Here is a 27,582-nt window from a genome sequence, read left to right as displayed (position 1 = left end):
GTTGCTTTCAGTTACACTCCTGATGTTGAGCCATTATTCTCTCAGTTGTTCTCCAGTGCACATGCAATCTAATTATGACACTGAAAAAAACCTTGCAGTTTCTCAAATGTAATCTTTATCTTATCTTTCATTTTCTATTTATTATTGTGAATAATTTTCTCAATTCTCAACAGTCTGTTAATTTGTCTTGTTTTGTTAAGCCACGGTTAAACAGTCACCACTGAAACTAATGCAACAAATAATGACACAATTACTTTTCAGTGTAGATTTCATGTTATATTCTACTCTACCTCACAACCTTAATGAAGATGTCTGCTACATTGATATGGAGATGTGGAAGTGTTACAGACTTGCCATTTGCCCATCAATGATGGCTCATTTGCTAGTTGTCGTCGTTGGAGCTGTGAGGTTATCTGGTCAAGCAAACATGAGGAAGCTGCCAAAGAACAACATGTGTCTGGATTAGCAGGAAAAAAAAGGACAGTGCCCTGCGGGACTTAATTAGTGTGAAATTTTCTGATTGCATTTTCTCTCACAATGTCAAAGGTGAGGTGGCTTTCTACTGTGAATCTTTGCAATGACAATATTTCTTTAATGTCGTGGTGTTGGGACTGCATACAGTATTTTCAAATTTATTTCTAATACATGCAGGAACCAGCCACAAAACGAAAGGAACAACTAACAGAACAAAAAGAGTGTAAACGTATGAGCTAACGCCACTGATTATCACGCAACAAACACTGGTCACTGGGATCAAAAACTCATTCCTAATAATTTTTCTTCATTTCACTAAATACAAAGAATACCCAGTTGTCAAAATGAAAAGAAATGCCTCTTTCCCAGCTTCTGCAGCGTTAGTACCATCCCATTGTAATCAACCAACCTGTCAACAGAGTCAAAAACTCAGCATGACTTCCATGAGCGTAGGCCCACAGGTGGCAGCATACAATGTGTGTTTAGTAGTCCAGGAAAAGTGATGAACGTCTGGGTGAGATTATTGTTACCAAACTGGTACCTAACACAGCACTCATGCACTGGATATCAACACACACAAGGTTTGTCAGCTATTTTTTCTAAAAGCCCCGCATTGACTACCATTCATCTGGACCATCTAAACAAAGCATTATCCCTAATCTTAACCATAACAGTCAGTGTGAGAGTGTCGTGTCTCCTGCTTCTTATCACGCTGTCATGGCGACCACTCCAGCTCCTTTTCTGTCACATGCAATCTGCTCACTCTCCACCCTGATCCAGCCACAGCACAAATTTATGCTAAAAAAAACATCTGATCTGGCACAAACCTGCTGTAATTTCAATCTGTGAAATGAAATAATTAGGAGAATGTGATGCAATAATGCCTCTTGAGTTGCTGTCTTCACCATATACAATATAAATATGTGTAGCTAATGCTTCTTTGATTGAATATAGTACGTCTGACAGATAGGACTGTGTGTGAAGGTTTTTCAGAACCACTTATGTGTGCAGGTCTGTAATATACTGTGGACACCCCAGATTTACTCAGCCTGTGATTGAGTGCACTGCAATATTATTCAAAATTGAAACATTATTTTGCATTTGCCCATTAACTGCTGAAACCCAAATGTTTTCAGTACTTTATATGGCCTTTTTTCCAATATCTAACTGTTTGTGTTTGGGTGCATCTGCACTGGACTGTGTGGGGCTTTTCTAAAATGTGAGTCCTTTCTTGACCCATTTACCTGCTTTTTAAACATGTCTTGAATTGTTTTGTGCCTTTGTTTTCAACGAAGGCATCTATTTTTGTCACTGTGTGTGCATATCAAACCCTGACATGCAAAAATGTTCACAAAATTTGTTTTAGCTTTACTTACTTTAACGTCCATGTGGATATGGCCTAATAAAGTCGCCTTGGTTTGAGAAATATATTAGTTTGTCCTCAATGACACACACACACTCACAGTGCCTGTGGAGAATGTTGTCCCTTTTATTCACTTACTAGCATTACTGTCTTTCAGGCCCGACGGTATTGGCACAGTGACGGTGGAAGAGAAGGAGCGCTTCGAGGAGATCAAGGAGAGGCTACGTGTGCTTTTGGAAAATCAGATCACACACTTCAGGTGGGAGCGATGTAAAATTAGAACCAGGTTCTTAACTCATACCTAGACAGACTTCGTAGGGTTTGAATTAAGGTTTGTTCTTCTGCTACCACAGGTACTGCTTTCCATTTGGACGACCAGAGGGAGCGCTGAAAGCCACATTGTCCTTGCTTGAACGGGTAAGTTAATTTTTACTGCTGGACAGATACATACAGATTCCCTCTAATCTAGGCCTTATAATGACACCGCCTCAAAATCATTACACTTTATAAACAGCCCCACTTACATTTTACTGATTTAAATGTATGCACTTTAATTAACAAAATAGATGCAAGGTTTCATTCATGGCAGAGATTTTGACAGCAGAACTTTAACAAGCCAGAGGTCTTTGTTAAGGCCACTTGAGCAAGAGTTTGCATGTTCTCCCCGTGTGTGGGGGATTTCTCTGATACTCATGCAGACTGGGATTAGGCTCAACATGTTTTATTTTATTAGTGTAGATGTGAAAGTGAGCCGGATTGGCTCCAGTAGATATCTAGTAAATAATCAGTATACACCCACAAGCCACTTTATTAGGTATATAAGACACTTTATAAAGTAGAAAAAGTGGCATCTGGTGTGGCCTTTTGCTGCTGTAGCTCATCTGCTTCAAGGTCTTCTCCATCTCCATCTTCAATGTCCACAGCTTTTAGTTATATTTAAATGTCTCACTTGCATAACTCTGTTTTCAATAATAATACAGTTAATAAACATGTTATTGAGCCATACTTGTGTTCGTTAATTATTATTTCCATGTTCCTAAATAGTTTTTGCCAGCTAATATTAATTTTACTGGTGTTGTGTAAACAAAATTCTGATAATTTCTCATCATTTATCATGATACAATTTGTATTACTGTATAGCAAAGACACAGCTGGTGACTGTGTCTGTTCTTTCAGGTTCTGATGAGAGATATTGTCACACCTGTTCCACAAGACGAAGTCAAAGCTGTCATCCACAGATGTCTGGACCAGGCAGCTCTGGTCAATTACCAACGCCTGTCAGAATATGCCAAATTGGAAGGTAAGTTACCACTTTATGGCTTCACCTCTGTGGGTTAAATTTGTAGTGTTACCATTATAAAATACAAACAAACCTGGGTTCTCCTATGACAGCACTTTACCTGCTGAGTCAGGTTGACTTTTCTTTCACACATGAATTCAGGTGTGAGATACTCTAAAAGCAGTGTTGAGAGCACTTGTGAACTCAGTGGGGCAGTTGTTTTGTTAGGAAGCCTATAGATGCATGTAGAATAGTGGAGTGATCTATTTACAAATGTTCTAAAATAAACAAGTACAATAAATGTACCATGCTCAGGTGGGACTTATTATGCAGTTGAGTTATGAAGACTTCAGACATGAAAAGAATACTTGCAATGCAATGTCTAACTGACTTTTTTTCTTCACAGCTGCAAAAAAAGAGCTGCTCGCCACTTTTTAAAGTGCACTTAATAGCAAGGTTGTTGATTTGATGTGAGAAATGCTGTTAATATGCTGATTTAGTTAAACATTTTCCAGTAAGTAAAAATGCATTCAACTCAGTCATGCTGACTTTGTATACCATGCCTATAGCTTTATAGCTTTATAGCTTCTCTTTCAGCTGAGTTTCCCACTGCCTCGTAGCTGAAGTGATGGTCCTTCTTTTTCCTTCTGTCTGCCTTCCTCCTCTTTGCTCTCTGGTGACTTTCCATACTCACCCTTCTCTGTTCCCTGTCTATTGGCTTTTGCTGCTTCTCATTAGCTGCTGGTTGAAAACAGAAAGGCCAATAGACAAGACATGAAGGGAATGGCCCTTGTAGCAGTTCAATTTATTTTATTTTCCCTGTTGCATGTTTTTTTCTTTTTTAAGTAAACTCATGAACATTTTGCAGACATCTAAAATATTTGATCCCAAACGTGTTCCTAACTCTTATTAGGACAATATTGATATCATATATTCTGTATAATGTATAATGTTAAGTTAGAGCGAGGAATGTCACATACAAATATTAAAGTATAATTGACATAACCGACATTCAAAACTATAGTAGCACTTTGGGCAGCAGTTCTGGATGAGCCTGGTTCAGGGGTTTAATGATCACACTATTTGCTTCTTACAGTCTCCTAGATGTAGTCCACATAAAGTTTGTATTACATCTTGATTACATAAGTCCAGTAGTGAGTCCAGCTCCTCAATGGCCGACACAGGTGAGGCCAGGACACCATGGAGAATCCAGTGGATTGCAGGGAACTATATCCTCTCAAGCTAGTTTGAAGTTACTGGGCCGGTTGTCCATGAATGTACCACATCATCCTGACCCAACAGACCCGTCAATTCACAAATAGGGAGAACCACAATGGGCAGGGTGTCCACATTCACACCTTTGTCATTTTGACTCCCTACTTAAACTATGTCCTGTGAGAGAAATGACCCTTGCTACGGGGAGACATATATCACATATGCATGTATGCTCACCACCATGCTGCCCTGGTTAAAACATTCAGTATATGCCAGCCTGTTTTTCAAGTGCTCAGGTATATTAAACATACAGGACCAATTTTAGTGTTTTGAATGAATCTATTACAGGCACTGGGTGTAGACATTTACCTACAGTCAGCCAGATCAGGGAGAGTTAACCGAATAGGCTATTACACAATGAAATTAGTACAGTGCAAACAAGCACATCAAAAAAATCTTTAAATTGACAATTTAAGGAGATGTCTGTAAAGAAACCATCACTTCGCTGAAGACACTAAGGATGATAAGCCTTAGTTTCTCAGTTGTGATTGTTGATTCTTTCTAAAAATCCCATCCCTTCATTTTTTCGGTGGGCTTCTTGACCTAAGGGAAATGATTTTAGATGTTACTTCTGCTTGTAAAGAAATGTTATTTCAATGACAGTCCCTGAGTTCTGAACCCCAGACCCACATGCATGGGTACAGTCTTGCCTGTACTATGGTATCTATCAGTCACAGAAACAGGGTGATGCCACATTGCTCATTCTGTTGACTTGCAAATCTCAGATATCTGTCCCTCTACCCACCCACAACAACCTTATAACTGTAAACTCTAAGGTTTGACTGATACGTTGTTTTATTAACATGGTCTATCATTGAACATTATTGACATGGACAATCAATATTATCCAAAGGTGCTTTGTTTATAATTTTGATCGGTTGAATACTTTTTAACAACAATGTTTAGCAAAAAACAACTATCTATCAGCGTCTATGAAGCATTTTAAGTTCTATCCAAATATCCATAATATTCAAGGAATCATCTTGCATCAGGGCTCCCACCCTTACAGTTCCCTTAAAAGTCTATGCAGTACAAGAGGTTATCATTAAGAAGTACCTTCTCAGGTACTAGGACTAGAGTGTATGGTGCAAATGCATGGACATCATTGTAAAAAGTAACTACATACACAGAAGTAGAAAAGTGAACGTTATGAAGGCAGCTCACATCTAAACTGCAGGAAGTGGCTTCATCAGATTTGCTATACTGTATATGACAGTGGACAGTTGGAGTATGCAAAAGAATTGCCAAACTTTCAATCACCTGTAAGTCATATATTGAAATGATGAAACTTTGTAGTGGAGTGAGTCAAATTCATTTGGTGGGCACTAATTTTCTCTTCTTTAATGGCTGCAGAGGTGTCAACTAAAATATCTTCTTTACTTTATCGTTGCCAAACTGCTTTCCTATGCTCATGTCTCATAAGTTGAGAAATGAGAACTCTGATGCTAGCCAGTCAAGTCACATTTATGCATTTAGCCATTGGTTTTTGTCAGAAAACAATGCAGCGAAACAATGGCAGCTATCACAACATTAAAACTCTTTCTATACATAATTAGCAATGACAGGCACTGGTCTGCTAACGTCTGATGGCTACCTCTCAGGCCAATCTTCGTGCTGTCAAACATTAATGAATGAATACATGTGGGTCTGCTGTTTTAAAATGTGTGTGTAATTTTGGTAGGTTTGTGTTGCCCTCTGCCTTCACTTCGTCGACCCTTACACACTCGTTACATGTGTATTTGAAGTTATTTATTAACTCCATTATACCGACATGACTTCATAGCTTATATTACAATAAAACAAAAAATAATACACATGGCACCTTTGACACAATTTTTCTTCTTAGTCCGCCTTCTTCTTTTGGGCTATTGAGCGATATTGATTATCAACACAGAAAGCACAGATTTCAACCTTTGAAAAACTTCATATCAGTCAAACCCTAGCGACCTCTGTGCTCATCCACTCTGACCCTGGCCTCTCGCATGCCTCGGTATCCACCCTCTTTCTCTCTAGGGAAAAAGAGAGAGATGTATGAGCATCCTGTCTTCTGCTTGGCGTCTCAAGTGATGGATTTAACCATTCGTGAGTACCTTCCTCATTCCCCAGCCTCCCCTCCCCTCCCCTCCTCTCCCCTGCCCTTCCCTCCTCAGCACTTTTGACTTTTTGTTTTCTTACAACCAGCACATCCAACCACTACAAGAAGCCTCACGTCTCTGTCGTGCATCAGTTTGTTTGTGTGTGGTGTTTAAGTCTGTAAAATGCACTCGCTATAGTTTTCAATTTGCCTCATAAAGCACTCAAACCGTACTCCAATATTTTTTGTGAAAATGTTTGTCTGTCATGATTGAAACACCTGTTCTTTGTGTGCCTGTGACTTGAATGCATTTTTACTTTGCTCGTGTGAAAAAATCTCTTAAATGTTTAAGACCATGGTACATATAAACAGGGCGCCCACATCCTGCAGAAAGTTTCCTTTGGTTCTCAGTCTTGTGAGTGAAACATCCAGATTACATGAGCTCTCAAAGTCACACACACCTCTTGCATTTGAAATAAATTAAACATTAGATGCTGGTATTTATTATTTTAATAGGTATGTATGCTTTTTTTTTTTGGAGTAGATTTCAGGTAAAAATGAAGATGCTTTGTGTATTTCCTGAAGTATTTCATGCTCTAATGGAGTAACCTCTGCTCAGATATGCAAAATGGTTTAATACTAAATAAAATCTAACCGTCATCTTTTTTTTTCTGACTCCTGTTTCTCCTCTGCTCATACTAGCTGTACTGAATGATCTCTTCTCTCACCCTATACCTGACACTTTCCCACCTTTCTCTACCTTCTGTCCATCCCTGCTACCCATCCTTTTTTTATTATTTTATTTTTGATTATACTCTTAGTGGAGGAATCTCAGAACAATCTGAAGGATCCAGGTGATGTTGTACTATAATGTCTAACCTGTAACCATGAACCCTATCACAACTTCCCCGATGCACTGCTCAACAAAGGCACATAAACTTTATAAGATAAAGTGACTGTATAAAGGTGTTTTTCATATCCTTCTGAATCTCAGAATGAAACAAGACATTAAAAAAACAAACAAACAAAAAAAACAGCTTTGAAGGTAAAGGAGAGCAGCAATAATGAGTCAATGACTGTGAAATAAAGATTTCATAATTAATGTCACCATAATCACTTTAGCTGATGAGTAACCCAAGAGAGGCACAGTGGCTCACAGTATATTCCAATGTTTAATGGTAGCTATCATCAATACCAGAACTAACCCTGTAGTTAAAGGATGGGTTCACAATTTTCAAGCCTGTCTTGGGCATTTGGATATTGTTTTAAGAAAGTTTTGTATCAAGGAAACTGAGCTCACTTGAGTTAAAAAGATATTTAACTTCTCCTTTGAAAAGCTTAAAATATCCTTCAAGCAAGTCCAGCTACATCTGTATTACACTTAGAAATACCATGACCTTGGTAGATGGATTAGAAAATGTTTTATCTACCCTTTTGTCTCTCTTGAGTCATTTATATACAACTTATAAGAATAAAATAAGTGCCCCTTGATTTCCAACACTACTCCAAATTCTGATATAACCGCTCTTACGTGACAAACATTACTTGATCCTGACAATCATCCCTTTGAGTCAGTACAGAGTTCCATTCTGTGGAAGCTTTCAGCCATGTTGGCATGAATTAAGCTCCACCGCCCTGCTGAGCTGTCCACAACTGCAACAGCCAGCAGTGGACTGAACACATCACACTGTGGCCTGACCAATTTAAGTGTGTGTGTGTGTAAATGTGTTGTTATCCAACAGAACGAGCAGTCCACACTCACACTTGTGTGCACACAGTCCTCATTCTTTTATCATTCCTTTAGTTTGATAAGGCATGTGGAATCGGGCCTCCAGAGGTATTTTTCCTATTTCAATTAAATGAAATTAATTATTTATATATAAGTGAACATAATTCCAATCAAGAACCATTTCAATTTAGATGTTGGTTGTGATATGTTTTCCACTGCTTATTCTTTTAAATATTTCTCCAATTTCTAGGAAAATCATGGCTCTTGGGTAATAAAACAATTACATTGTACTGCATCATATTCACTTAGCGTTTTTTTTTATTATTTCTTTATCTATAAAATATTTTTTTATTTCTTTCTTTGGTGGTAGGGCAGTTGGGGATTTATCTAAAATGTTCTACTGAGTTATCTTAAATGTTGAAATCTTCAATAACGTGAGCTTTACTTTTAGAATCCTCACCGTCCAATTTTCCCCCCCACAAACATTCCTGCTACTCGATAGTAAGTGATAAAGCACAATGTGGTGTCCTAATATATGAGAACAATGGAAGAAGTGGAGGAACCCTGCAGCTTTTTATCCAGGTGTTTTTATAAACTCAGAATTCATTATATTCCATATCAGAAAAACAAAAAAAGCCTTGGAGTGCATCATCATGCTTATACCACGGCCAAAAATAAAGCTGGGCTAAATTAAAAACACCCATGTTTAGTAAAAGCCAGCAGGCATCTGTCAACTGATCAGAATCAAGTTACAGTCACTGGCCGTAGTATAATTTTAGTCCTTTCTTGAAACTAACCTTGTCTCCCAAAAAATATTTTCCCACATGGAATGTATTTTCTCACAGATTGACTTGTTTCTGACATTATAGTAGTAGTATTGTGTTTACTCGAAAGAAGATTGGTGAAACGACCTCTCTAAACGTACAAAAGGTAATTTGAGCTCAGAAAATATGTTCCATAGGAATCATCAGTAGTGTGGGAAAATGGAGACAAGGTTGCATGGAACATACTAAGGCATGGTGTGGAGGTCAAACCTGCAGCACTCTCCACACTTTTTCATAACACTAACACTGAGATGCAATTTCGGGTTTAGAGTTTAGATTCTGTGGACGACGTAACAGCCACATTACTGCATGATATGTGTTAAGTGTACATTCCTGTTTACATCCCCCATCACGGCCATTTTCCCTCTGGATGACAGTCATGTTGACTTGTTGCTTCATACCACAGACATCCACTAATTCCAGCCTCCTTACCTAGCACTCATGGGGAAAGCATTGACTAAACAACATCTATTAGAGCTGGAATCAGAGAATAACTAGGGCTGGGTAAAACCTGAAAGTATCAAAAGTCAAAATATAACCTACAGTATTAAAGTCTAACATGTATTAAGTTCAGGTCTTGCATTCATATGGGGTTGTTGCGACGTATTTTTGCAGATGTTTTAAATTTGGAGGCCAAAAAGTCCAGTTTAACTTTTATCATAAAGACTAGCATTGTTTAATTACCCCCACACTGTTGCCTGGCAATGGTGTTCTCACGACATAACAATAAAAAGATCCTCATGTCGTAATCACAAGCTCACAAGTCCAATTTGAAGGCTCCATCATATTATACCCAGCCCTAATTATAAACCGTTGATATGTCATTTATGTGGTGTAATTATTGAATTGACAATGAGATCAACTCAGTGATTTAAGCTCAGGCTATAAACTGGACTAAGATCACTTTTGAGTAGGCAGGATAAACATGCATGTTGTATACGTTTACTGTGTCAAAGGAAACACTCTGATCATTTTAAGTGTTAAAGACCTGGTATGCTCTCTAACACTTGCATGCAAACAGTGTCAAAGAATAGATGGTGATCAGACGTGGAGGCCGCCCGCCCACACTAACCTCTGACTTTTGTGCTCCAGAGAATGTAGGGCGGTTAGTCACTCCTGCCAAAAAGCTGGAGGACACCATTCGCCTGGCTGAGCTGGTGATTGAGGTCCTTCAGCAGAATGAGGAACACCATGCTGAGGTTAGTCCGCCTGCATCTCTCTCTCTCTCACACGCACACGCGCACACACACAGACTCACTCACACAAGTCGGTTTCATTGCAGTAGAACCTGGAAGTTCACTAAAACTGATTAAAAAAACAGGAAATAAAGCAAAAAAGGAGCAGGACAAATTTTAAAGAAAACATTTCTATCTATCTATCCTCTACTTGTTTAAGCACAGAAATGTCACTTCCAGTAACTCCTCATTGGAGAATTGTGTAGCTTTCTGTGATGAAAGTTGCAGCAAGTGTGTTACATTACTGAACAGGAATAAACAAAATAGTTGGTCCTAAATTAGGTACAAAGGTAGCACTAATTATGTTAGGCTCAATCCCATTTCTCCTACCACTTAGCCTTGTCCAACCATAAGTATTGTGTCATGATTCGAGTGTGTGTAAATTTCAAACAGAGATTTTTCAGTGACACACTTCAAATGGAAGGCTTTGTGATTTTTCCCAGATTAACCACAAAACAAACTAAAGTGGTCCACTTCTATTCTCAGGCACTGAGGACAGTGTTTGATTGTGTTTTATTCATTGACTGTCTTCTGGAATCCCATTGCTTTCATTCACAATGTTTACCTTTGTCTGTGATAAACAAAATAAGTCTTTTTACACAGCTGCTTTGTATTCCTCCTCACTGGAGGTCTGAAAGAGTAGATCTCGTACTGCACAAAGTGCAAGTGTTTCTTCCTATATCATCAGGTGTTCATGTAGAAAACACTAAACACTGAGCTGAACAGATATTGAGGAATAAGAACAACTATATATATATACAGTATACTCTGAATGCATAATTTCTGTCCATTTTTACCAAAACCACATTGACGTGTTCCCTCTCTGCTTTTTATTTCACCGATTTGTTTGGTTTGCGCTGAAATGTTTGAACAGGGAAAAGAGGTATGTGATTGTCTCTCAGTGCCGTTTGCCCCGTCTCCTTCCCCACCCTTTACTGTAAGTCCTTTGCATGCACTTTATAACGCGGCTATTGTTGTAGAGGATCACTAATGTTTCCCTTCTCAACAATGACCCAAACCCGTTTCCGTTTGTAATCACTGCTAATTAAGTGCCTGTCAGCTTCCAAGCTAGCGACTGTCTCATCTTTGGCGCCGAAAAGAACTGAGACAAGCGCTTGGGCAACACGATTTATCTGCTGGACATGCACTCCGAGAAAACAGTGCGCAGAGTTGTCACACATTAACTCTGTATCCTGTTTTTCCCCCAAATCCTGAAATATGCTAACCTGTTTCCAGTGTTTAGCCATATGTCATTTATTGCACCCCTGTAAAAAAGCTCGTTGCGGATGTTATGTCACTTTTCCTTCCCTTGAAGAAACCCATTCCTTTTCCATCCCTATTGGATCCACACAAGGGAGGAATGTGAGGCATGCTGTGAGTGATCAGCGATCACACCATTACTCCCTGTGCAATTCAGTGAAATGCATCACACTGATGGAAACAGTGATGTGAGCACTTTGCTGAACTAGCCTAACCAGTGTTAGACTCAACTCCTTGTTTGTTTATTTTCTGTCCGATCAATTCACTGTGAACAGCTTTGATTTATTTTATCACATGCAATACATGGCTCTAATCCTGGTTATTAGTGCTCACCTTTTTTGTCAGGCCCCAAATTGTGTGCCTCTGATGTATTCACCATTTTTAATCCAAAAAATGCAGATTAAAACCATACAACCTTCTAGAAATCGCGTTCCCGCACAAATAAATTGTAATCTCTATTGTGTTTTGTAAGGAACTTATTCTCTGTATCAGTATTTACATGTCAACAACAAGTGATACATGTGTTAAATTTAGCAATATTTATTGGTGAGGTTTCATCTTGCAGTGTCACTCACCTCACACTTCCACCTCACCCTTTCCACGTGTGTTGGAGAACCTATTATAGTCTTCAGTTAGCTTAAAAACTCAAAAGATAGTTCCTTGTTGGCTACTGTAAAATCATGGTGGTCTAAAATGGCAGCCTCTTGATATAATTATAAAAGACTAATTCTGGGAGTAATTAAACACAACAATTCATACAATCAGATGGTTGTGGGCTTATCAAATATTAAGTATGTGAATTGTATCATAATTTTTTGCCAAATTAACACAATGTTACCCAAACATTACACAATGGACCTTTAAAATGCGTCCCCATTAAGCATAATTATGATATATAAATGTCTGCAGCATAATTGTACCGAACCATTTCATTCCAAAATACTATTATTTTACATCATGTGTTTGGTCAGTTTATGTTTGATTAAAAACACCTGATCTGATGTGGCACAAAACCTAAATCAAAACAGCTATATAACAAAACCAAAGACATAACGGGAAGAATGAGACACGATAATGTCCTACTTCTTCACCTCCACCTGAAATCCTTTCAAATCATGTGCAGTTTTCAGCTTCAACAGCGTCACTACCAAAAATATCTGTGCAGCTGTCATTAGAGGAAAGGTTGTGAATATCCTGTATGAAGTAATTTCGAGGTTTCCAAATTTTTCTTTTTAGTTGGCTGCAGGTAATTGGCTCGTATCGATTGGAGAGGCATGAAAGAAGCGTCTAACATTTTATTTAGTGTCATGTCTACACTTTTGGTCAAATAGGATAAAATAGTATAGATCTTTATTGTCATTGCACATTCATTTGTACTGAAATGTAAAAATGGTGATTACATGTGGGGCACTGACTGGATGTACCTTCTTAACAACTGCCCAACACCAGCAACAAAACTCATGGAAAGTGCATGACCCCGACCCCCACCTCCTCCACACACCCGGCACCACCTAAACCCATGGGCACATTCACATTACAGTGTTGGCAGCTTGATGTGAATGAGCAAATACCATGGGTCCTCACGGGTCTCTCTTTAGAGGCCTGGCAAGAGTGGGGGTGCATGGAGAAAAGCGAGTGTTTCTCATGTGCATGAGACTAGCCTGGTCCCTGCACAGTCACTTCACTGCATCTGTTTGAAGGGGAGATGCACGCGCGGCACCGCTCGCTGGCTCCTTTCTTAAGATTGACTCGCTGAAGGAGCTGCGGGTGAGTGTTTAAGTAGCTCCCTGCCACGTCTGTTGAGGAGCTGCTGCTGTTTCCTCTGTGGGCCAACACAAGAGTGTGTGATTCCTCCGTGCCCAAGCGTTGTGTTTTCATGCTTTGAGTTGTGAAGAATCCATCCCCGGAGATCACGCAGGGAAGTCGTCGAGGCGACAACTTGACTTGCATAGTGAAAAGCAGGAGAGAAAAGAGAGCGAGTGAGCCAGGAATCTTTGTAGTAGATCAGAGGAGTTAACACCTTCAGCAGAATTATATTTGAATTGAAAATTCTTAAAGATGTTCCCACAGGGGAACAACTGTATTTTCCTCTCGTCTTCGTCTAATTTGTGTAATTTCTTTCACTCTCAACCTCTTGATTTTCTTTCACTTCCCGTGTTCCGTCTCCCTTTCCTTTCTGTCTTTCTCTCCGTCTGAAGGCCTTCGCCTGGTGGTCAGACCTGATGGTGGAGCACGCTGAGACCTTCCTGTGCCTCTACTCAGCTGACATGGATGCTGCACTTGAAGTTCAGCCGCCCGACAGCTGGGACAGTTTCCCCCTCTTCCAGCTGCTCAACGACTTCCTGAGGGTTGACTGTGAGTGAAGAGCAATTAAAAGAAAACATATTCAGGAGTCAATGTCAGACTAAAGTAGTGTAATGTGCCACTAGTTGGTCAGTGAGGAATTGGTCTGACGTGAGGGTCTGGATTTAAGTGGAAAGCCATATTATCCACTTGCCCAGATTATTGTGAAGGAGTTCATGAAACCTGGTACAAAAACAAGAGCCAAAAACAGAAAATATAGTTACTTCATAGGTCATACCTTAAGTAAATATAGTATTATTGGTATACATCTTACATTTTACAGATCATAGCTGAAACCCTTTGGAAAGTATAACAAACGTCATGGTCTAATGTGTGAGATGGGACTGCCTTATTTGGGTTGTTGTGATTTAGGTGATAGGTTTATGGTACTTCCTATCTTCATTATAATAACATGACATTTATATCCATTTCATATCGGTAACTGATTGTTATTTAGCTCTATGTCGTCTGCTGCCTGACCAACTGAAAGTGTGCTTAGAGTGCACTCAATCCTTGAAAAAATAATGGTGAATTATAAAAGTATAAGCAGAGGTTGTACTGCTGAAAGACAGACAGACAGACAGACAACCAGAGACTTTAGATTTTTCTGCATCAGCTCATCTGTTTAAATGTTATTTAAGTTTAAAGGCCAAATGTGTAATATTTTAAAGTGTTATTTGCTGAAAACAAAATACTACTTTGCATGTATCCGTGTATACGTGTATAATCGCTTAAAAATGATAACCATTTGGTTTTTGTTTTTGGTTATTTTGAAAAGTGGGCCATTCTTTTTTGGTTGGTTAGAATCAGTACTGAGTCAGTGATGTCACTGGTTTGCTATACTGCCTTTTAACAGGAGGTTAAGTTTGAACTTTGAGCCAACACACACAACCACTGTGCTTGAAAAAAGAAAGAAAATACACCTCAAATATAAATGCAGATTATGTTGTATTCATAAAGGCAATTTGAGCTGTGATGCAGCATTTATCTACTCTGTCAGACAGACACGAGTCATGTGGCAAGTGAGGGTGAATCCCCCAAGTGAGGGTGATTGTTAACTTTGTATCGCTGTTCTTTTTGTTTATACTCAACAAACAGAATTAAAACAATTTCTAAAGACGGTTTACGGCTGCTGTCGACTGCACACTGCAACGTCCCTAACACAAAATCATTCATTGTCAACGTGAGATGTCTGCATATGGCCTAAAGCAGTGTGTGTGAGTGAGAGAGAGCGAGAGAGAGAAAGAGAGAGAGTGTCTGACTAAAGATAATGGTCAGGTCTTGATGCTGGTGGTTGCTGTAGGCCAGTCATTTCTCTAATGAACTGCACTCACTGGCCTGCAGGAACACTGTGGAGCTGTCCGTGGTCCTGTAAAGGATCCACTCCTCACAATGCAGACTGGATCTGCAGGGTGCTAATTGTCCCTGGGGAATGCTTCCCCTTTTCAGCTCATCAGGCGGGAGTCAAGGAGAAGGAAGAGTGTGGTCCACTCATTCCGCTCAACACGGACGACTGCAAATAGCTCGTTATGCTCACTTGTTAGTGACATTAATTGGCTGCTGAAGTGCATAGCAATGAATGAAGCCACACCAGCCAGCAGTGAACAAAGGGAGGGAATTTGTACAAAGCTGGTTATTTTATAAACATAATGTGAGACATTTAGTTAATAATACATCCAATTGCCATCTTTGATCTATTGATCCATTAGTTTCTTACTAATCACTTTCATCCATAACACCTATGGATGTATGAGTGAAGAAACATGTGCATGTGAATGTGACAATATGCATTTGCTGATGTTAGGAGATGTTTGTTTCAGTTAAAGGCATCACATTTTCTGAAAATAATTATCACATAAATAACTCAATAGAAATATGATATAATAAAATAATAATAATAAAAAATAATCTATAATAAAATAGTGATGTCATCACCAAAAATATTATGTATATCCATCCATCCATTTTCTACCGCTTTATCCTCTACAGGAGGGTTGCAGGAGGGGTGCTACCAATCTCAGCTGATATAGGTAAACCCTGGACAGATCGCCAGTCCATCGCAGGGTCACTTAGAGGCAAACAGCAATCCACTCTCACTCCTACAGTCAATTTAGAGTGTCCAAGTTTACCTAATGCCCATATGGCATTTTTTTTGGACTGTGAGAGGAAACCGGAGAACCCAGAGAAAACCCATGCACAGACGGGGAGAACATGCAAACTCCATGCAGAAAGGCCATTGTTCCAATCCGGGTCTTCCTGCCTCTTTTTTTTAATCCTTTTAATTAGTAGTGGAGAAACAACCTGTGGGTCATGTGACTATTTTTCAACAAAGCCTGCATGGGTCTGAACTGTTACTGTGTGTCATATACTATCATCAGTGGGCCATCACAACACAAACCCTCATCAATACCAGCTTCAGACCCAGCAGAGCCCCCCACTGCCCACACAGCATAACAACTGTTTTTTCCACAGAAGGTCATCTGCGCCGTTGCCCCACAGCAGTGCACTTATCTAGCATTAAATAGCCTTGGCACTAGACAGGCGCCAAAGTCAGGCTGCCATTCCAGGAGTTAATGATGTCTTAAGTAGTAGTAGCTTGGCCACAGTGAGCCCCAGGACCACACTCCTGGACACAACACATCCAAGTGGACAGCAGCCGCTCAAGTGGCTAATTGGGAGAGCGGCAATCAGGAAGCACAACAAACATCGCACCTAGTGTGTATCATCGACCTTGACTCCAATGCCAGCACAGACAAACACTAACACAAACACACACATGCTCAGAGGGGGAGAGAAAAACAAAGAGGGAGAGGGAGAGGAAAAGCAGACACACGGCATGGAGCCGTGAGGCATCACATTAGTACACACTGGCCTCCATTTTATCTCCTGTGGTCTTTGTCAGTGTTGCCTTTTTACCAGTTGAAAGCTTGGCACAGACTGAGGGGAGTGTGTGCGTGTGTGTGTGTGTGCGTGCGTGTGTGTGAGAGAGAGACAGGGTTGTGGTATTGTTCAAGAGTAATTGTAGGTTACATTAAGTACGTCAAAATTGAACCTGAAAATGTTTTATTTTAAAACTGCATACATGTTTCCTGTATTTTGTGGATGTGTTTCACACTGAGTTTGATTGAGTAATAATTATACTGTATGGTCCCTGTAGCATTGATAAAGCAACAAATCATGAGACTTTTGCACAGTACTCCATTTGCAGTTGCACTCTTAATGGCACTCATTTAAAGCTTACACTTTAAGTTGCAGAAAAGAACCATGAAAAATAATTACTAGGGCTTCTAAGATTCAGATGGATGGATATACTTATGGTTATTAGATTCCACTTGAGAAACTGTGAGGTGAACATGCTAAATGCAGGTGTAGTTCAGATTAAGAATCCCTTAAGAAGTGAAAAAATTCAAGGTGAACAGGAGGAGCAACATGTTCATTGTTGTTTAATATTGTATAAGATATGTAATCTCAATTTGCACTGTTGATAGGTTCGGTTCACAAGCAATTTGGTCAAAGTCATGACAGTATTGAAAGGTAGTGTCTGGCTATTGTGATAACTGTAGTCTATCTGTATTTAAAATTTGAATCCTGCGATGTTAGCAATTCGTAAAGTACCTCTATCAGTAAAGGGGGGGGGGGGGCTGCTGATTGTCTTTCATGCTGCTGTTGCTGTCAGCAGGTAGCAGCACGCAGTCATCCACTGTCTCCGTTGTAAACAATGTAGAACCACAGTGTACGGCTACATTTACACTGATGACAGTCAAGTCTTGACCTTTTGATAAAAACATCACGTCGTCATAAAAACTGACATGACACCAGTGTACATTGTAAAGTGTTGGGCTGTCTCACTCCAAAGATGCCCAACGTGAAACAACTGAGGTGATTTCGTTTATCAGGGCTCCTACTGTATATCATATTGCGAGAAAGTCTCAAACTGTTTGTGGAAACATTTCTGCCAGTATCAGACATTTAGATTGCCGTCTCACACTGTTTTTGCTGTTACAATCCAAAGACTAGCCAATGCAAATCCAACATGCAATAACGCACTACTCAGCAGCAGCAGCGTAACACAGTTATATACAATGGAGGCAAAACATAAATGGAATTCCAGAATGTGGAATTGGATAGAACAATTGGCAGAGTGATATTCATTGTTATCTTCTGCTATTTACCACTGGTGGATACTCAAGACTCAAGTCTTGGAGAGAAATTCACTAGATAGCTTCAGTGGACTGACAGAGGGTGAAAGTGCAGAAGGAGATAGTTCAGGGGAGGGGGGTAAGGTAAGTGCTAGGACAGAAGATGGGAAACCCCTGTTCTGGTAGCGCTCAGTAGGTCATTCCACCAGCATGGAATGACCCACAAAATGAGTCTGGATAGTCTAGAGGTGTTGGCACCATCAGACAACAATCCTTTGATGAACGATGAATTAAATCTTATATGAAATCCCACAGTCTGTAGAAGACAATAGCACTTGACTATGGACTTATCTTGACTTGGAAACCAAAGATGAAGACTTATTTATAACTTGCAAATCACTGGTTTGTCCGACCTCCTACCTGTAGTCAGGTATATAGTCTCTGAGGTTATGCTAATTGGCAGACTTGCCAACAGATACAGTTATTCTCAGTATCTTTTAAACTAATTCTCATTGAAATGAATTATCACACCGACTCAGCAAACATCTGCAAGTGGCAAGTGTGTGCTCTCACGGTGCTTTATCACCTCCATGTCTTCCGTCTCATGCCCTCCAACAGATAACCTGTGCAACGGGAAGTTCCACAAACACCTGCAGGACCTGTACGCTCCACTGGTGGTGCGATATGTTGACCTGATGGAGTCGTCGATCGCTCAGTCCATTCACAGAGGCTTTGAAAGGGAATCCTGGGAACCTGTCAAGTAAGGATGCCTTAAATCACTTTACCTTTGCCCATCTGCTTTCTCTTTGTATAGATATAGTAACACCTCACTGTATTTATTTATTTTTAATATTGTTCACTTCCCATCCCAAACGTCTGAACATCTGGATAAACCACAGGTGTGTTGGGGAAAAAAGGAGCATTTGATTTGAAAAGAACACAGTTGAACATGAGAGTGTAAATATTATTCTGTGGTTTTTGTGTGGCAGCCGGAGGCAAAAGAAACACTTGAATAGTAGACAAAGAAATAAATTAGAATCAGATATTTCTGGATGCTGATGTCTCGTTCATCCTCCTCCTCTTTCTCACATAATACTTCAGACACTGGTACCACCGGAGGAAGCTCAAAATGTACCACATTTTGAGAACCATGGTTCTAAACCGATTGAAAGGATCTTAACTGAGAGGAATAACTGTGCGAACAATATCTGTGAAGAAAATGAATTTATTGGTGAGGTTTCAGAAAGACGGCGTGAAGACAAGACGTGCCTTTGTGTACAGATACAAAACAGAACGCTTGAGTGTGAAACACAAATTGTGGGTCTCACAGTTCCCACTCTGTGGGTGACTCTGAAGTTACTGGGGGAGCTTTGACCTCTGAAGCACTGTCCATCAGCACCAATGCAAGAGTATCATTTCCGATGCTGAACAGATACACAGACGTGATCCTGTGCGTTCTTTATTTCATCAGCGTAACATGTGCCAGATGTTCACATCTCCAGAGTCAATATGCTCATTTCGACAGTGCAGTTGCACTCTTGTCTATTAAAACATGTTATTTTTCATTATTATTAGTTATTTTTCTCTTTTGTCTGATAAATGACTTAAGCTAGATAAAATGCCAAGACTTTTCATATTGTACCATCACAAAATGTTGTCCCCTGCTCACTATTAGAACTATAGTGAGCATTTTTCTTCAATAATTTGGATGTAAATAAATCAAGAAAAAATGTCCAACAGAAAAAAAAAACAAGGCTTTCAAAACACAAAACTCCAGTAAAGCAGACAATTTGGATGCCTGGAAACCTAAATGGGATTTTATTTCATTTTAAATGTGTTCATTTTCCACATCTCTTTTTTTGTATCAGTTTTGATGCAGACTTTCTGTCCTCTGTCATTCTCTGTTTCTCTCCACAGAAGCATAACAAGCACTCTGCCCACTGTCAACCTTCAAATGCCCAAAGTATCAAATCTTACTGTGCCAAGTGTTAACCTCCCACAAATGTCCAGCTTCTCTCCAACCAACTGGATGACAGCTAATCATGACTCTGAGTGTGTATCTGCATTGTCCAGCCCGAGACATGCACACATGTCCTCGGCATGAACGTGGCATCCAAGCCATTGTGTACGACCCCTAATCAGAATTAAGCATAAAGTGATGTAAACCAAACATTTCTGTTCCTCAATGCCTTTGACTCACTTAGACATTTTGGTGCTAAAGTTCAAATGTCACTGCAAACTCAGACATCAATCTGACTTCTCATCATCATGTATGAGGTCTCTAATTTAGATCAGTTTCACTCATAACAGCACATACGTACACTTTATTTTTCAGTATTCTCTTTGAGATTATTCATTAAAAGCACCAGCTATCTGTGGCTAATCATGTAACAACATCTGGGAAGAGGGTGATCACTTCAAAACATATTATACAATGGGTATGCACAGCTGAAAACCCTGCCCACACAAGACTTAATGTGACATAATTGCAAACAACATAAAAAAAAAACAGAGAACACAAGCAAGAAAGCAGGCAACACAATCAGGAAGCTGAGCTTGAGGGTGAAAATATGAAAGAAGCAAAGGCGATTGAAAATGTCTTACATTCATATTTTTATTTGACATTTTTGTTTGACACTGCTTGCACAAATTTAATTCCATAAATCAGCTATTTAAATGTGAGATGGCCAACCATCAAAGTCTCAATTCATAGTGGCCTCAGAAAACGTGTTTTAGAAAAAAGTGCATTTTATGTGAAAAGTGAGAAGTCTTCTTCTTCTTACACATTTATGATACATTATTATTATTATTATTGTTATTATGATTATTGAAGTTTGCTTAACACATTTTTATGGCGTGTGCTGGGCCTATTTGCAGGTATGCAAAATAACATTGTGTTTAAGACTGACATAGAGCAGTACATTTCCATATCAGAGCATCTTTTAGCCATGTCCACACCGATGTGCTAAATAGTGGTAAATTTACTATGTAATGTCTTTTTCATGTAATAACTTTTATTGTAATTTACACACAAAAACAAGCTACCGCTGCTGTGTTCAAACCGGAATATATTGTGTGATAATATAATATAATATAATATAATTCAATACAATGTATCTGATTGAAAGTGGGTGTTGTCATTAAAGACACTCTGCATATCTTATTATATACTTGACACATCATCTATCACACTTCAAAAAACTTAAGCGGAACGTTGTCTGCACCAACAACAGGGATTTCAGGTGTAAAACCTGTTTCTTCTCAGAGTGTGACGCTGTCACCGCAGCACATCCATCCCTATTCCCTCATCTGGGATCTTGTGGATACACATTTGAAAACACCAGCCCTGGATTTTCTTATTGGGGAAATAAGAGAATGAGGAGAGCTGCATTTTTAGCTTCACTGTATGGCGGACCCGTTATATTTGTGTGTTCCAAGAAATTGAGTTGAAAGTTAACAGAGAAGGAACTGACTTGGGGTTTTACACAGGCTTTAAGTCACATTCATGCCAATGTCATGGCATGGTGCGTGTGTGTGGATGGAGGAGGCACTTACTTTTCACTCTTGCTTACTGTATGTCATTTTGTATGTACTGTAAAGATGCAAAAACAACAAAGGATAGCAGGTGTAGAAAATATGTTTCTGTTTTAGATAAGGCAGTAAAACTACAATACTATACGATATACATACTTGTTAATTGGTCATTTTTCTAATAATTTGCATAATGCCTTTATCCATTTTCCTAATTTATACCGTAGATCTCATCTCTATCTCATCTAAAATCTGAAATAAAAGGTTATGGATTGGATTACTGTATAACCAACTGCAAACACTTGTATTATGTGTCCAGTTATACTCTCTGGTTAGTGAGTCAGTGATCAGTGATGACCAACCTGGTCCTGGTCCTGGTTGAACTTGCATCTTTTCATATATTTCTATTCCAAAGCCTTTTCCCCCAGAGACCTGATGTTGTAGCCACCCAGATCCCAGACTCTGCCCTGTACTGGCTGTGGTGCCACCGTTCCTCCTCCTTCTGCTCCTGGAAGTGCTCCGCTGTAAAAGAAGCAGGGTTTCCACACATTTTGCAGAAATCAGTTGTACAGAGAGCTGACATTAATACAAAATGGGAAAATGTCCTAGAAATGAATGAGTTGGATATTTACTTGCCATGAGACCGTATCACAGCTCATGAGCTCATTTCCTTCTCTAACTTAATATGACAAAAACATGATTTCTGCAAAATGAATGGAAAGCCAGAAAATATGAAGAATAAAATGTGAAATGTGTGATGTGTTATATTCCCACACAACTGAACCACATTCTCACTTCTGTTTTGTAAGAATGTGTTTCCTGACCAAAGTAACGTGATGTCCACTCTAGAGCATGTCAACGTGATTTTGTTTTGAATGAGCTTTTGGCTAAAATGATGGCGCAGGATCAACACAATCTCACATGAAGTTTCAAAAGGGGGAAGATAATTCAAACGCTTTTGTTGCTGCACAAAGGCATACAGTCGACATCTTAAATTCCCATTATCCATGTTGATCAACTCGCAAACATTCACAACAGATACCAGTTATGAAGTTGTCATAAAGTACTTGTGTACTACATGTCAAAAAACAAATGTACAAATGGAATTGTGGGACAATACATATATAAATGAATCATAATAATAATACACAGCCAATTTATAAATTCGGTTACAATAATAGTTTGCATTGTATAATAGCTGTACATACTATGACACCTGCAAATCACATTCTGTATGAAGCATAATTGAGAATGCAGGATAGTTGTGTGAGAATGTGTTTTGTCTTTACTTTATTGTAAGTTAAGTAAAATTATTTCAGTTTATTTGATTTCCAAGCACTTAACTTTGTCCTGTTTGCTATCTATCAGTACAGTAGCACTCTAGTACAGTACAAAGACGTGTAGCCTGCTCCCACACATTCACACACTCAAACCCACTGATGCCACTTGGGGTGCAAATGACAGGATGGAATATGCATAAATTGTCACCTTTATTCACTCAGAGCAGTGTTTATAACATGTTGAAGTGCATACAGTCTACACACTGTACTCTCTGGTAATCATTGACACAGACGTTTCAAGGGACTTTGAGGGCCCTTGAGCAAACGACACATGAGAGGCCCCACACATCAGCATTAACCCTTCATCATTTTTAAATTAGAACGTTTTTTTGCAGAGAGGTAGTGACGTGGGGCCTCGTTATGGCCATTCCAACCATGTTGTTGTTGCACTCATAGGCTGATCATGAACCCCTGAACGGACAAACTAGCTATAATGAATGTTGCTTTTTGAAGCAGAAGTTCTATAAATTATAGTTATATAATGAACTATTCCACCCACATGAATCTAATGCACACACCAGTTTCACGTTAATATTGCAAATTAGTTTCCCATTTAGAAGAAAAAAAAGACAATAAAGCACAGTACATCTAAGTGGACACCAGTGTGATTGACGGCTGCTATGACCCAGTTGTGTGTCTGTTTGCTGGTAGATTTGCAGTTGCAAAAACTGTCATGATGCCATGTCAAATCTAGCAAAGCTTCACAATGGAAGTTAATTTTGCAACCAAAAGACGATTGAAGAGATGTCTTTTTTCCTGACTCACATGCAAAGGAAACAATGACTGTGGGCACTGAGGGCCACTGCAAAACTGGAGAGAGGGAAACCACTTAATAATTGAGTGTATTTTCTTAAATGATGTCATGATGACATCGCTGTCATACTTCAAATTATACCTATGATCACAGAACGACCGCATACCATTAGATTAATTTACAAATATGTGGGGAAGTGTCCTTAATACTCTTTAAAATCTATGCTCATGAACCAAATGTAGCCATTCAAGCTTTTGATATACAACCCAAACTAATACAGAACCAGAAGAGAGTAGAACACTGCTATCTTTTACACTTCTTTTCTTTTTGCTAAACCTCTGACCTGCTGTCCTGCAGTAATGGTTCGGGTACTTCTGAGGATCTCTTCTGGAAGCTGGATGCCCTGCAGACCTTCATCAGAGACCTCCACTGGCCTGAGGAAGAGTTTGGTAAACACCTGGAGACCCGGCTGAAGCTGATGTCCAGTGACATGATTGAGTCATGTGTTAAACGGTAAGACACTAAATTGACATCCAACAAATGTTACTGTTTCTACAAATTAAACACTGAATAAATATCTGGAACTTCTAAAACGATTAAGCTTTTAACCACGATCTTGTTCATATTCTTGGTGCCACAAGTGTTGAAAAATTTTATTTTCAGTTGGGTTTGACTTTGCAAACTGCTGAATAAGCCTTTTTACTTCACTTTTCTGTGATTCTTCACCTTTTGGAGATATAGCTGCAAGGCTTCATGACCTTTTTTTTTTTTTTTTTATAACCCTGGCCTCATCTCTCTGAATTCTTTTCCCCATCTTAAGGACAAGGGCTGCGTTCGAAGTAAAGCTTCAGAGGAGCAGCCGGGCCACAGACTTCCGCGTGCCACAGTCCATCTGCACCATGTTCAATGTCATGGTGGATGCCAAGGCCCAGTCAGCCAAGCTATGTGCCATGGACCTGGGACAGGAGGTAAGAAGCACTCAGACTAAACAGTGAAAACTCAATTTACAATTTTAAAGTTCTCTTTTGAAATGTCTGAACATTTAAAGGTCATTAAAACGAATTGTTATGTTTTGATTTTAAATGGCATTAGCAGATTAAGGTGTGAAAGTGATTTTTATTTTTTTATTTTTACTCAGGCATCTTTGTTTCTTTGTGTCTCACTTGTTTTGCAGTGTTCACATTATTTTTAGTTTCTTTTTTTTTTTTCCTCCTCTCTGTCTTGTGAAAGTTTGTGAGAGACTGGGTAAGTGTGGCTACAAATTCAATTGAAATCTCACCCTCCAGCTCCCAAATGTATAATTAGTCATCAGTTTTCCCTGTCTGTCTTCCTCCTCTTTAATTGTTTGGATTTCATTAGCATATGTGTAGATAGCTTTGAATATACATGGGGTGGAAGTGATAGGTCTCATCTTTCACAGAATCTCGTGACTGATGCAGATTTCTAACGATGAATTAATTATTGCGAAGTCCTTCACTGTTCTGCTAGTGCTGTTAAACTGAACAAAGGGATTTGTCACAATGAGGCTGTTTCTGTCACTGCAGTGCTTCAGCAGCACCAACTGTCACAGAGTCTTTTAATCTTTGGGCCATGCGTCAGTGGAGATTTCTTTTTTTTTTTAGTCAATAAAAAAATACTTTTGAAACAAACACTTGATTAATTCATTAATATTCAATGTAAAACATAGCAGTTTAAAAGAATAACAAGAAAATGAAAAAGCAGCTCTCAATGAATTATTTTTTGTTAAAGTTTTGTAATAGGACTTGGGTTAACTACCATAAAGGATTTAAATGATTGCACATTGATTTAATTAACCCAGTGTTGTTTCCTGTCATTTGTGTGTGATTTCTCTGGACTTCACATGCTGTGTAATTAAGCCTTGTACCACTAGGGGGCACAAATCAACCAAATATTCTACTATTATTAGCAGAAGAAGAAGTCAGAGAACTATTATCTTACTGGGTATGAATTTGCCTGTGTTGTGTTCATAACTGAATTCAGAAGGACTATTTACACTGTTGTATTTTAATGTTGTCATAATGATGATATAAAGGCCCTGGTATAATCATACCATGCGTATCATCAATGGGTGCGCATGGACAGCGCATGCGCAAACTGAACTTCCGCCCCACTGGTAGGTGGAGTATTGAGCCCTGCTCACAAGCAGAAAAAAAAAAAAAGAAGAGAAGAAGTAGTCACCAAGGATAGACATCCAAGCCTTTCAGCTGTAAGCCGTTTAAACCAGCCATGTACGAGGGAGCTGTAGCATTGTTCTCTTTGTTGTTTGTCTCATCGTTGGTAGGAATACGTCCTATTCCCAGCATTCAGTACTGCCACGCCATGGTGAATTGGGATACTACAGGATCTGTGATATGCGACGAGCAATGCTATGCACACTTCGGCGCGCGCAGTATGTGCATGGAAGTATACCACGGCCTTAAGAGCTCAATGATTTCTGATACTTGTATTAAAAGTCACCAAATTTACTAATACTACTAATTTACTACGACTAAAATCAGATGTTTTACCTGCATGTGAAAACACACTGACTGTCCATGCAGAGAATATTCTCTGCAGCCTGACCAAAGGACAGGCCAACATAAGCAGCACAAAGAGCCAGTCTTCTCTGCTCCTGAGGCTCATGAGTGTTTTCTCGAGGTGACACAGAGTGGGTGGTAATGCTTGCAACAGACAGGAAGTGATCCAAAAGATGACATCGCTGACAGTAGCTTTAATTCTTAAATCTGAACCTAAACATCACTCTCTCTGATCCTTTATTACATGCTTACATCACAATTAGAATGTAATCCACTGGATTCATTTCATATATTATTTACTATATTTACGATTAAAGAAGTGTGTATTTCAGCTAAGGGTTTGAGTTTGGTTGTCACATGATACTACAAGTATATTAATATAAGATAGATATTAGATTGGGGTTAAAAGCATCATCATGTGAAAACAAACAAACACATTCTCTATGTGTAAATGTCCTTCTGTCATAGTATCTCTGTTAATAAGCATCTAGGGCTGTCCCATAACTTACCTGTAGAGCTGGAGTTCATGCCTTATATCAGACCTCACCCTCTCATTCCCCTCAATTCTCTGTCATATAGCATTTATTCATGTAGCCATCAGTCAGCTATGATAACATGCTACTACAGCTACTACTACAAAGATTCCAGACATGGGAAATGGCACGTTTAATTAACTTGTCTTTTACACATAGTACTTTCCCCAGTGACACACCATTGCCATTGTCACTCCTATTTTTAAATCGAGAGACCCCATGAAGACGCTAACTGCAGACCCATAATAACCAGAGTGTGTTAATACTTTTAAAAGCTTACTTGGAAAGAACAACTGACAACATAGACATAGAAATAATGGTGCATGTTTTATTAAACTACTATCCAGCAAAATGAAATAACATTAGTCCATATACTGATCTATTGATTACATGACCAAAGTGCCATCGTATACCACTTTTAAAGCACTCGGAGAGAACAAACCTCTGTCATGGCCTCTCAGTTTGGTTCATGGATCGCAACTAGAATGTATTAATTTCTTACTTGCACCATGACCTTACATTTCCAGATATTATCTTCTGAACTCTTGGACTTGTACTGCTCACAAACATCAGCAGAAATAGATCTGCAACTGAGAAAACTGCTCGAGAAAGGATTGTACAGGGACTTCTTGGTTGTCTTCGTTTGAATAACAGCAGGATACATATTTATTCAACCGCTGATATTTTTATTTTGTCATTGTCATATGTTGTCTCTCCTCAGGTTGGGGTTTATTGAGTGTGAATTGGAAGAGTAACCTGTCTTCTTTATTTCTATACAGAGACAATATCACTCCCAAATCGACAACCTAATTGAGGAGACGGTGAAGGAGATGATAACTCTGCTTGTAGCAAAGGTACTGAATTGCATGCTGTGACATACATTTAAATTGGT

The 27,582-nt window shown here is 39.2% G+C and overlaps 1 protein-coding gene across 3 annotated transcripts in view; it reads left to right on the top strand.

Moving 5' to 3' along the window:
* Nucleotides 1-27,582, top strand: part of cadpsa (Ca2+-dependent activator protein for secretion a) — a 126,500-nt gene that overhangs the window by 75,432 nt on the left and 23,486 nt on the right. The window contains exons 14-24 of one of the 3 annotated variants that reach the window (XM_058631681.1): nucleotides 1,995-2,096; nucleotides 2,191-2,254; nucleotides 3,014-3,137; nucleotides 6,405-6,473; nucleotides 10,111-10,217; nucleotides 13,712-13,868; nucleotides 18,614-18,755; nucleotides 19,913-20,047; nucleotides 23,978-24,133; nucleotides 24,441-24,588; nucleotides 27,470-27,544. In XM_058631681.1, the coding sequence (XP_058487664.1) occupies nucleotides 1,995-2,096; nucleotides 2,191-2,254; nucleotides 3,014-3,137; nucleotides 6,405-6,473; nucleotides 10,111-10,217; nucleotides 13,712-13,868; nucleotides 18,614-18,755; nucleotides 19,913-20,047; nucleotides 23,978-24,133; nucleotides 24,441-24,588; nucleotides 27,470-27,544 (1,279 nt within the window). The remainder of the gene's footprint in view (nucleotides 1-1,994; nucleotides 2,097-2,190; nucleotides 2,255-3,013; nucleotides 3,138-6,404; nucleotides 6,474-10,110; nucleotides 10,218-13,711; nucleotides 13,869-18,613; nucleotides 18,756-19,912; nucleotides 20,048-23,977; nucleotides 24,134-24,440; nucleotides 24,589-27,469; nucleotides 27,545-27,582) is intronic. The other 2 variants (XM_058631679.1, XM_058631680.1) reach the window with 2 other exon arrangements.

This window comes from Solea solea, chromosome 6 (genome assembly GCF_958295425.1).
Source record: "Solea solea chromosome 6, fSolSol10.1, whole genome shotgun sequence".
NCBI lineage: Eukaryota > Metazoa > Chordata > Actinopteri > Pleuronectiformes > Soleidae > Solea > Solea solea.
This window is presented reverse-complemented; position numbering and strand designations above follow the sequence as displayed.